This window comes from Rhinatrema bivittatum, chromosome 7 (genome assembly GCF_901001135.1).
Source record: "Rhinatrema bivittatum chromosome 7, aRhiBiv1.1, whole genome shotgun sequence".
NCBI classification, from domain to species: domain Eukaryota; kingdom Metazoa; phylum Chordata; class Amphibia; order Gymnophiona; family Rhinatrematidae; genus Rhinatrema; species Rhinatrema bivittatum.
Genome location: NC_042621.1, coordinates 250,406,599 through 250,419,219, shown reverse-complemented (window position 1 = coordinate 250,419,219; position 12,621 = coordinate 250,406,599). Strand labels below are relative to the sequence as shown.

The window sequence follows — 12,621 nt, the reverse complement described above, 5'->3', positions numbered from 1 at the left end:
AGGATGAACCCATGGCATAATTACTAGACCTTCTCAGGTACTCCAAATACCCCTAATGAGTTGGTGGCACTGCCCATCCCCCAACTCTTACAGGATGTACAGAAGAGAATGTGGGAGACTCTTCACTATATAGTTCCTGTTAGAAAAGAGGCAGATACCAAATATTGTGTCAAGAAAGGTCCAGGATTCATCAACGTTCAGTCCCCACACCAATCTATAATCATTGAATCTATCCTGAAAAGAACCAAGACATCCATGTCTCATTCTTGTATGTTCTTGAGACATGATTCCCAGACCTTGGACATTTATGTGAAGAAAATCTTGTAGAACACTATCCTTAGTTCCCTTATAATGGCCTATCAGATCTTCATAGACGAAGATGTGCATTCTATTCTGGTAGGGACAAAGACATTTTTAAAGTTAATCATTCCAGAGAGGTGCTAAGAACTTATTCATCTTCTGAACAACAATGAGGAGCTTGTAAAATATCTGGTGCGTTTGACCTATGATGCATTTATGTCTGCATCAAAAGCCTTTGCCATAGTTATTGGCATCCACAGGATCTCATGTTTGTAGGCCCCAGAAAAGATGAGCAGGATGAGTTTGCAGATATGTCCTGTAGTGGAGTAAATCTCTTTGGTGATAAAGTCATAGAAGTGATGGATCTAATCAAAATCCTCTGTTCCACACTTCAGACAATCTCTATAGCTGTTGCGACCATCTCTGCCCGACGTCTCCACTCCACCCACCTTACCACATTGGTGACTCATTCCAGGGTTGATGGAAGGCTGGCTGCCGCGGCGTCTTTCGGCTGTTCTCATCCTGCATCCCCGGACTGGCCCGACGTTGCAATCTGCCATGTTGACCTGATGCCTAGGGGCGCATGCGCGGCGCGGCCCCGCCTCAAGTACCAGAAGTGGCGCGAACCTCAGGGGCAATCCCCTGAGATGATGTTGTCCGCTTCAGATATTTAAAGGTCTCTGAATTGCTAACAACTTGAGTTAGCAAGGATAAAGGATAAGGATTCCTTCTATCTACGCTACTCTGCCTCCTTGGACTAACCAGGGGTACCCGCTCCTCGGGGGCTCGTTCTCTCTTACTTTGTAGATTGCAGTCTGGAACCAGTACTCGCTCCTCGAGGGCCCTCGTTCCTGGACTTCTTTGGAATTCACTTCTGCCTGGAAGTCATTGCTGCCTACTACATATGTGAATTACCATCGCTCTCTCAGAGCTTTCCCTGGAACCAGGTACTCACTCCTCGAGGGCCTACTTCATTCCAGCTCCTGGGCTTCTATGAGACATTGTGTGAGTGTTACCATCAGGTTCTGTCCATGAACTCTGCATACCCTGCCTACTCACTATATTTCAGTTTCTCTACAGCTCAGCCTCCAGGGATCGCTATTCCAGTATCTGAGGGACTACAGCCCAGCCGGGCATTCCAGCTCACTACTGCCACCTCTGGTGGTTCAGTATACTGTCTAATAAAAGAACTAGTGTATGTCTGTCTCCTAACTCTGAGCCTGACTGGTGGTCCCTCTCGGGATCTTTCCCCGGGGGGCATGGTCATCTGCCACCGGCCCAAGGATCCACCCACAACTCTCCTAAATAATAACAATAGCCACCTTCAATCAATCCTCTTATCATAAGGAGGTATCAGAATAGTCCAACAAGGAGATAGTTTTTTTCTGAAAAAAGAGAGATCATCCTCCGTCCCCTTGCCACCATCAGCAACCGAGTTCAGTGCCTCACCCATGCAACTTCAAAGGCTCAGAACCCTACATGAGAAAGGATGAGGATTTACAAAAAACATCAGACAGTTGGGTTCTCCAAATTGTAAAAGAGGATTACAGATTATGTTTATGGAAGATCCTCCCAAATTGCCGGTAAAAGGTATCGTTATATCATGCCCGCATCCGGCATTATTATAAATGAAGCCTCCCCGCCCCCTTTCTTACAGACCAAATCAGTTGAGTCTGCTCCACTGCAAGAGAGAATGTGGGGATTCTACTCCAAGTATTTTCAGATGCCAAGGACAAACTGAACGATTCCATCCCGTCCTAGACCTAAGGACCTTTAACAAAATTTTCCTGAAAGAAAAGTCCATGATGATTTCCCCAGGTCCCATTATTTCCCTTTTAAACAAAGAAGGTTAGTTATGTTCTGTTGATCTCAAGAATGCATATACCCATATAAATATTTATCCTAGTCACAGAAAGTATTTCAGATTCATAGTAAAGTGCTATCACCTCCAATAATGCTTATTACCTGTTGCTTTGACTCAGTGTGTATTTATGAAATGTTTGACAATTGTTACAGCATTTCCGTGCTGGAATTCATGTATTTCCCTACTCATACAATTGATTGGTCAAGAATACATCTCAGGCAGGGACAAGCAAATTCATGCACACCACCATCTAAGTGTTAGAGTTACTAGAGTTCTTCATTAATAACCCAAAGTCCAAACTGGACTCATTTCTGATGGAATTCTTTAAGGTACTTATAACCCATCTCCGGGTGGAGTCCTAACAATGATGGGGCCGTAAAAGATTTAATGTCTGTTCAGGGCTAGAGCCACTCCTGGCTAGCTCTTTTACACAATCTCTTTGTGTTGGTGCGGGAAAAGATTCATCTTTCAGGGCCCAGAGTGAAAGGGGTACTATAATACTCATTTCTTGGGGAGGTACACTAAATTTTCCCACTGTGTTGCAGTCTGTGAAGCTGCAGACCAGGTGTGAACCCTTGGGCCGAACTACCCCAAGATAGGGCAGGTCTGGAGGCGGAGCCACAGGCAGAGATCTTCACCCGGGAACCAGGAACCCCCCAGGAGGAGCCCGTAGGGTCCTAGAACCTTGGGACTTAGGAGCACAGTGTAAGTCTCTATAGTAGAAGAGGCCTGGGCAGAGAGAAGGGTAAGGAAGTCCGGTAGGCTGTGGCCTAGTTGGGTCCAGCGGTGCTGGAGCAGATGGTGAGCAGATACAGAGTCTCTAGCGTGCCGAGCATTGAAGCACGCTGAAGCAATCCGTGAGCAGGAACGGAGTCTGTAGCATGCTGAGAACTGAAGCAAGCTGTGAGCAGGAACGGAGTCTGTAGCGTGCTGAGAACTGAAGCAAGCTGTGAGCAGGAACGGAGACGAACCCAAGTCAGGCCGGCAGATGGCTGGAGCGGAATCAGGCACGAGCAGGGACGGAGGCCGTCGGCGAGCAGAAGCGGAGTCAGGAACAGACTGAAGTCAATGGCAGGCGGCAAGCAGAAGCGAAGTCAGGAACAGGCTGAGGTCAATGGCAGGCGGCAAGCAGAAGCAGAGTCAGGAACAGGCTGAGGTCAGAACAGGAACGTGGAACAAGAGAAGCACAACTTAGAACTACTATCCAGTAGCTACTCCTCGTTGCAAGGCAATGAGATGGTAACCGAACGCCGGTTAAATCGGGCTTGGGGCGTGGCCAGACTTCCGGCGGCTGTGCGTCCATAGTGCGCGTCCTCACGCGCGGCGGCAGGGAGATGAGCCGGTAATGGCGGACGCCCTGAATGGTCGGCAGAGCCGCGGGAGCGGCGTTTCCAGCACTGTAGGTAAGCGCCGTGCAGAGCGGGTAGAGGGGAAGCGGTGGAGACTGCAACACACTGTGAGTGCTGTAAATGCCAATAAAACACCAGAGTCTTTGAATTAGTGTCCAAAAATTGTCTTTACTGATGGATAATTAGATGGAGTAATGGCACAAATAACAAAGTCCTCAGCACAACAGTAATTCTCAGAATACAGTCTCTTTCCCTCAATCTCTGCAGGAATCTCTGTTACCAGAACTGAGAGGCCCTCACTTTCCAGGGAGTAGAAGTAGATAGGGTATTTTTTGTTGGGACAGGAAAATCCTCTTCAATCTGGTAAAATGTGCAAAAACACAGTTTCTTAACAGAGGGGCGGATTTTCAGAGCCCTGCTCGCGTAAATCCGCCCAAAACCGGGCGGATTTACGCGAGCAGGGCCCTGCGCGCCGGGAAGCCTATTTTACATAGGCCTCCCGGCGCGCGCAGAGCCCCGGGACTCGCGTAAGTCCCGGGGTTCTCGGAGGGGGGCGTGTCGGGGGGCGGGCCCGGTCGTCGCGGCGTTCCGGGGGCGTGTCGGCAGCGTTTTGGGGGCGGGTACGGGGGCGTGGCTACGGCCCGGGGGCATGGCCGCGCCCTCCGTACCCGCCCCCAGGTCGCGGCCCGGCGCGCAGCAGGCCCGCTGGCGCGCGGGGATTTACGTCTCCCTCCGGGAGGCGTAAATCCCCCGACAAAGGTAAGGGGGGGGTGTAGACAGGGCCGGGTGGGTGGGTTAGGTAGGGGAAGGGAGGGTAAGGTGAGGGGAGGGCAAAGGAAAGTTCCCTCCGAGGCCGCTCCGATTTCGGAGCGGCCTTGGAGGGAACGGGGGGAGGCAGTGCGGCTCGGCGCGCGCAGGCTATACAAAATCGATAGCCTTGCGCGCGCCGATCCAGGATTTTAGTGGATACGCGCGGCTCCGCGCGTATCTACTAAAATCCAGCGTACTTTTGCTTGAGTCTGATGCGCAAGCAAAAGTAGGCTGATCGCGCTTCTTTTAAAATCTACCCCAGAGAGTCCAAATCCTCTCCCCTCTAGGGCTGAAGACTCCAGTGGGTATCCTCAAAGGTCTTAACTGGATCTTACTCACAGTTAGTTGATGTTTACAGTTCTCTTTCTCTCTTTCTGTGATCTCTGATGGGAAGGATCCTCTCAGGAACAATACAGCTCTTGATGTTCATATGTAGGCCAGGAATATGGGCAGAAAAATCTTCCTCCCTGTTCTTTTGCTTAACAAAATCTTTGTCCCAAAACGAAGATAACACTGGAGTGTCCTTGTATCTGGTCACCACCATACCTCTTCCTTGCTGAGAGTACAGAGGGGCAGGTTTTCCTTTCTCAGGGCACCCCCATGCCCTGAACCCAGGTGACACCCAGGGGCCTCAAAAGGTCTCCTACAAAGAAAAATACTAATACTGAAAACAACCCAGAGGTGCCCAACCAGCCAGTTAGTGGACTGGAAGGTGCAGCCTCCCAACCTTGCTTACGGTTTGCCCTATGAGCTCCAAGTAGGCTTGAAAAACCAGCACAGGATATCTCTCCTACACTGCCACCTGTACTGAAAACCAAAAGCATTGCCTGCAGTCTCTCAATAGAGAGCTGTTTTTATTGCATCACACAGGGGGACAGCCATCCCAACAACCTCAAAGGGAGGGGCTGTACCGAATGGCACCTCCCTACAGTTTCAGAACTCTCTAATCACCTGTCCCTAGCTAAAGGAGGTAACTAAGAACACTAATGATAATGAACCCAGAGGGTCCATTACACACTGTGACAGGTTCACATAACTAATGTTCACAGTGAAGACAATTTCTCAGTCAGCAGAAATCTGCCTGGGACATGTTGAGAATGTTAGGTCATATGGTATCAATAGTTCTTGTTACCCCCATGGTACATCACTATATTAGATAAGTCCAATGGACCTTAAAGACTCTGGGAAATCAAATCACTCAGGAAATAAAGAAGCACATTTGTGTCACAGGATAACTCATAGACTGTCTTGGTAGTGCTTTCATACCAATTTAGCCAAAAGATTACCTTTCCAAATTTCTCCTCACCAAATTATTCTGGTAACATGATGGGAAGTTCATACACAGAGACTTCAAACTTAAGTTCCTTGGTCCATTCAGGATAAATACTATCACATACATTTTTGAGAGCTTTAGACTATAATGAACATTTTTAAAGTTTTCATGGATTGGGTGGCCAGCAAAATTGCCCTAATAAAATCAGACAATCAGGTAGTCATGGTATGTGTGAACAAATGGAGGAACAGGATGGCTACTTCTGTGATGGAAGACTGTGAAGGTGTGGAACTAGGCCATCTCTAATGGGGGAGAGACGTTAAAAACCACATGTCTGATAGCTGGCTCCTATACTCCCATGCAACAGGAAATGGAGAACATTTGAGATAGATCTGTATGGGACCTCAATGAGCAAGAAGATCCCAAACATGGCTTAAGTACAAGGGATTTCTGAAGGAGTGGTAGGGGTTGTAGAGCTGAGTGGTTGGTGTGGACTGGTAGACTAGACAGGCCATATAGTCTTTTTCTGCTGTCATGTTTCTATGTATGCAGTTGTAGATCTCCTGAAACTATGGTGTACCCTGAGGAGGCAGATTGTTTGTGCTTCAGCCTCATAGTCCTCACTCAGGGCTTAACATTTCACAAGAACAGCTGCTACTGGGGAAAGGACATTTTAAACATGATACTCTCTTATTACAATAGAGGGTAATTTTCAAAATGTCTCAGCACATAAAATTGGAAATTATGCTTGTAAATAGCGTGTACACGTAAAAGTAGTCATTTGCAAAAGTCTAAAATAGGCACGTACTAGCAGAGTCACATGTAAATGTTAAAGGGGAAAAAAGACCCTGTTTATGGATAGGGATCTGAAGTTCATGCACAAGTATTTTGTAAGTGATATATGCATATATTACTAAACTTGTACATATTATTTTACATCTGCTAATTGAGTCACAGAATTTAAATCACATTTGTTTCTTATGTGCAGTTTTTGAGTGGGAGGTCTGAGTTACATGGTAGGAGAGGTCAGGATGAAGTATTGATGGTTTTGGTGAACTGGTGAAGGTGTTGGCCAACTGGTGATAATGAGTACATGCACCTCTAAGTATTTTCATAAGCAAGCTGTGCTCATATTTTATAAAATGCCTGCTTCTGCATATAAATTGCAGTAATTACATGCACATGTTACAATTATTTCATGCCGAAAATATATGCATGCATGTTTCTAAGTTAAGTGTAGAAAATATGCTCTCCCTACATTACAAAAATGTGCATATTTTTGGAGTGGAGGTATGCAGTGTTTTATAAACTGTGTGGTGGGACCTGCACACTTTAACAAATACATGCATAATTTTCCCTCCATGCATCTCTTCATTTATCTGCTGATATACATGCATATTTGAAAATTACTGTCCCTAAATTCATTATAGCAGTTAAGGGGAAATCATTTTCAAAGAACCACCAATGTTCCAAATGTGCTACTGGCCTGCAGACTTCTGAATCTGGAGTATAATACTACCTTTGATGTACAGAAAGGCTTCACACAGACACTCGAATCCTGAGGAATCTTCTAGTTATATAAGAATGGGGAATGATTTACCAGAACCATTTCAGCAGATAAATGTCCTCCTCTTTACCCTCTGCTCTTCTGCTTTCGACCCTGCTTTCATTGAGTTGCAAAATTTAAATAATTGCTAAAAGCCAGGGGAAGATCCTGTCAGACAAATCTGATTGACTTTTTTGACTGGGTAACCAAGGAATTGGACCAAGGAAGAGCGCTCGATGTCATATACTTGGATTTCAGCAAAGCTTTTGATACGGTTCCGCACAGGAGACTGGTGAATAAAACGAGAAGCTTGGGAGTGAGTGACAAGGTGGTGACCTGGATTGCAAATTGGTTGACGGACAGAAGACAATGTGTGATGGTAAACGGAACCTTCTCTGAAGAGAGAGCGGTTTTAAGCGGTGTAACCGCAAGGATCGGTGTTGGGACCGGTCCTGTTCAATATCTTTGTGAGCGACATTGCGGACGGGATAGAAGGTAAGGTTTGTCTTTTTGCGGATGACACTAAGATCTGCAACAGAGTGGACACGCCGGAAGGAGTGGAGAGAATGAGACGGGATCTAAGGAAACTGGAAGAGTGGTCGAAGATATGGCAGCTGAGATTCAATGCCAAGAAGTGCAAAGTCATGCATATGGGGAGCGGAAATCCGAATGAACTGTATTCGATGGGGGGGGAAAGGCTGACGTGCACGGAGCAGGAGAGGGACCTTGGGGTGATAGTGTCTAATGATATGAAGTCTGCGAAACAATGCGACAAGGCGATAGCAAAAGCCAGAAGAATGCTGGGCTGCATAGAGAGAGGAATATCGAGTAAGAAAAGGGAAGTGATTATTCCCTTGTACAGGTCCTTGGTGAGGCCTCACCTGGAGTACTGTGTTCAGTTCTGGAGACCGTATCTACAAAAAGACAAAGACAAGATGGAAGCGGTACAGAGAAGGGCGACCAGGAAGGTGGAGGATCTTCATCGCATGACGTACGAGGAGAGATTGAAGAATCTAAATATGTACACCCTGGAGGAAAGGAGGAGCAGAGGCGATATGATACAGACTTTCAGATACTTGAAAGGTTTTAATGATCCAAAGGCAACGACAAACCTTTACCATAAGAAAAAAATCAGCAGAACCAGGGGTCACGATTTGAAGCTCCAGGGAGGAAGATTCAGAACCAATGTCAGGAAGTATTTCTTCACGGAGAGGGTGGTGGATGCCTGGAATGCCCTTCCGGAGGAAGTGGTGAAGACCAGAACTGTGAAGGACTTCAAAGGGGCGTGGGATAAACACTGTGGATCCATAAAGTCAAGAGGCCGCCAATGAAGAGTGGGTGACTCGCCAGAATGATGGCTACTGCCTGGAGACAATACCCTTAGTCAATAAACATACACATGGTTACTGTGACTCCAACATCACTCTAAGATTCAACAGCATGAGGAAATGTGGAAAAAAGGATTTGCACTCACAATGACGGGAGTAGCTGGCTTGTTACGGCGGTTACTACCCCAAACCAAATATCCAGATTACTACCTCCACCTTCCTCTATTCCTGATGCCTTTCAACTAGCTTGATCACTCCATTCTTATACTTCACTTTCAATGCATATCCAGCATAGTTCTCTGCTTCAACAGCAGGGGAAAAGAAAAACTGTTACTTCACACATCCAGCAGAGCTCTCTGCTTAAACGGCAGGGGAGAAGAAAAAAGGGTTCGCACTCACAAAGCGGGGAGTAGCTGGCTTGTTACGGCGGTTACTACCCCAAACCAAATGTACCTGATACTTCACTCTCGACGCATATCCAGCATGGCTCTCTACTTCAACGGCATCGGAGAAAGACTGATACATCACGAATTTCCAGCATAGCTCTCTGCTTCAACGGCAGGGGAAAAGAAAAACTGATACTTCACGCATATCCAGCATAACTTCAACGGCAGGGGAGAAGAAAAAAGGATTCACACTCACAAAGCGGGGAGTAGCTGGCTTGTCACGGCGGTTACTACCCCAAACCAAATGTGCCTGATACTTCACTTTCGATGCATATCCAGCATAGCTCTCTGCTTCAACAGCAGGGGAGAAGATAAACAACCAATAAGGGCTGTATAACATAATCTGGGTAAAAACAAATAAGCATGGGTGTAGCTTGCTTATTGCGGCGGTTACTACTCCTACTAACTCTAACTAATCAAGCTAGATATTTCACTTGGATGCAGCTCCTCCACCGCTCTCTACATTAATGGCGGGGGTGGAAGGGAATTAGAACCAAGAGCTAAGAGAAACAGATAAGTATGGGAGAAGAAATGAGGGAAGCTTGCTGGGCAGACTGGATGGGCCATTTGGTCTTCTTCTGCCGTCATTTCTATGTTTCTATGTTTCTATAAATGACCACATTCTTCTTAGAGAGGAACATCTGCTTTTTTAATTTATTTATTTTATTTATTTAAAATTTTTATATTCCGGCATTCATGATACAATCACATCATGCCGGTTTACATAGAACAGGGGTGTACAAAGGACAAATGAGTAACCTATTAGTGAGGAGGAAGCAGTTACAAATAACAAGGTACTAGAACTGGGAGTAGAGAAGAAAGGGAGAGGATAACATTAGATAAAGATATTTACATTAAATTAACATTTTTACAATGGGAGGTAGTTTCTAATTTCTAATAATTTCTAATTAAATTTCTAATAAAATTTCTAATAAAAGACAGCACAGAGACAGTTCTTTTTCTCTAGAATCTATGACAAATCATCCTGCATGTACATGCTGGTGTTTCTGCCAGAAAAGTTTCAGAACTTTCAAACTCTCTTATAAAAATCTGGGCATGTTGATTTTAATATTAATATTTTGCTCAACCAAATCCCCTTGGCATTAAATCTTGAATTTTAAGATATCAAATTAACATCCTTAGTAGAACCTTTGTTAGTTATTCAACAGAAAAGGGAAACACATCTTCCTATCCACAGAGCTAATGAGGAAATAGTAAATAATGACTTGTACATCCTGACTGTAAGCATGATATATCTAAAACATTGGCTAAAACTATAAAACTTAATGTAATGATAAATAGATAAATGGTCTAAGGCTCCTATTGTAGATGCTGCTATTTCTAGTATTTTCAAAATAATTCCCATAGAAGGGAACTCTGCATTAAAAGGTTTGTAGATCATTGCATAAACAAATCTCTTGTGGGGGCATGTGAGTTAGAAATGTGAATTTGTTTTGGTTTGGTTTTTTTTCATTTTGTTACTTTATATGCATAAAGTTTTATGAATACAAAATCATATCTATGCAGAAAATAAAAAGAAATGTAAAAATGAAACGAAACAAAAAAATGAATACACTGTTTCCTGTGGACACCTCTAATATGAGTTAAGTGGTATGATTTTGCAGTTGGCAGTCTTTTCTGCATTAATTTCTAGAGCAATGATTTATTGGGTTCAGAAACTGGAACTTGAATTAGACAAATGTGCTGTGGAAAGTACTATTCATTCTGCTCTGATTAACATGTTAAATAGTTCAGCTAGATATGTGGTAGATGCAGCCAATTATGTTGTCTCCTTATCAGCCAAAACCATGGCAAAAGACATTACAGCTTACAGAGGACTCTGGATGAAGCAGTGGTCATCTAATTAATGTTCTAAGTCCACCTGTATGGTATTATATTTGATGGTAAAAAGTTAGCTTGATTTCAATGGCCAGCTGTACTTGACTCAACAGATAGATAAGTCAAGTCCTGATGGAGGAGTAGCCATGATCTCATGTTTCTGTGACCTGTACTTTACCCTGGGTACAGACTGTATAGGAATTAATAAACTGATAATTAGAAAAGAATATTTAAATGTTTTTGAGTGGTCTTCAGATTTTCAGCACTGTATTTTTCTCATTTTCTAAGCAAATGGTATTTTTTTTTCTCTTTGTTAGGCTTTCTTCACTGAAAAGTACATGCAAAAAAACCCAGAAGACCATGAAAAGATTGAAAAACTAAAGGACTTGATAGCATGGCAGGTAAAATTGTCTTATTCAAATTTTGCAAGGGTCGAGTGGCATATAGATATAACATGCTGCCAGTTCTGACAAAATTCAGCCATCAAACTGTTCACCCTAGAGTATACATTTATATGGCATTCAGACTGCCTTAGAACAAGAGCTAAAGTTCATCTTTTCAAGTGTGACATAGTTTGTCATTTGATAATCCCACAAGTGACTAACATGATTAACCCATTTTCTTTTCACAGTCATTTCTCAGCAATGTGAAGATAAGAAAATAAATTGTAATGGTGACCAATACATTTGTTTTAATAAGGGATCAGCCTGGTGGCTCAGTGGGGCAGGGCTGTGCATGCCATGCAGTAGGATCCCCGGTTGGAAGGTCTTCCCCTTCCCAGGCCAGCTAGGGATGCGGTGGAGGTAGACCCCTGTGGAACGGCAGTTATGATCATTGCTTAAGGGTGTATATACCAAAAACAAAAAAAGGCAAATGGTGTGAGGTAAAAACAGGAATTTCTCCATTTAAATTGAAGAAGGGAAAAGACCTCAGAAATGGTCTGCCATGGCTTCAATAAGCCAACTTAAGTAGCCGATTCAGCCAATCATAGGGCAGAAAAACCTTCTCACCACCCTTTCGTTTTAATGAAAAAAATGTTTTGTTTTTATTTTTATATTTTATATTAGATCCTTTTCATGTTCCAAAATTCACAATATAGTTTTACGTGAAAATCACTTATCTTTGCTTTTCTTGACTCGAGAGGGGGAGAAAGAGAGAAGGCATTGTTGAAATTGGAACAGAGGTGGATTTTTTTTGTCTGAAAAGTCTAGAACCAATCAGCATATATTCAGTAATTGAATGGAATGTGTTTTTTATTGAAATCTAATTAGAAATTAAATAATTGAGAAATAATTGAAAGATTTTTTCCAAATACTGACTCTACTGCACATATATGAGCGTTTTTTGAACAAAGGTGGTGCTCCAGGTTCAGCTATGGATTTGAGTTTTGTAAAGAAAATATTGCAGTAAGTGAATTTAAAGGTATGTTATAAAAGATTATTTTAATTGACAAGAACTTAATAAATGGGCTTTCTTGTTAAGGTTGTGCCATCACATTGATAAGATGGTCAAGAAAAACAATAAGGGCCAGATTTTAAAACACGCATGTGAAACCCGGGCCTTACGCGCGCCGGGCCAATTTTCAAAGGACCCGGCCATGCGAGTAAACCCCCGGGATGCGTGTATGTCCCGGGGTAAGCGAAAGGGGTGGTCTGGGGGGGCAGGGCGGTCCAGGGGCGGGGCTAGAGGTGCCCGGAACAGCGGCCATTTGTCGCTGTGCCAGGGGATCGTGCGCCGGCACCCTGGTCAGAAGTAGGAGCAAAAGGTAGGACAATGAATTTGGGGGAATTTAGGATAGGGGGAGGGGGAGGGGGAGGGAGGTCAGGCTAAGGAGTTGGGAAGTTCCCTTCCAATCCGCTCCTTATT

The 12,621-nt window shown here is 44.2% G+C and overlaps 1 protein-coding gene across 5 annotated transcripts in view; it reads left to right on the top strand.

Annotated features, from left to right (window-relative positions):
• Positions 1 to 12,621, top strand: part of DOCK1 (dedicator of cytokinesis 1) — a 1,428,876-nt gene that overhangs the window by 1,312,112 nt on the left and 104,143 nt on the right. For all 5 annotated transcript variants that reach the window (XM_029610025.1, XM_029610029.1, XM_029610028.1 and 2 more), the window contains one exon: positions 11,073 to 11,156. In XM_029610025.1, coding sequence (XP_029465885.1) covers positions 11,073 to 11,156 — 84 coding nt within the window. The remainder of the gene's footprint in view (positions 1 to 11,072; positions 11,157 to 12,621) is intronic.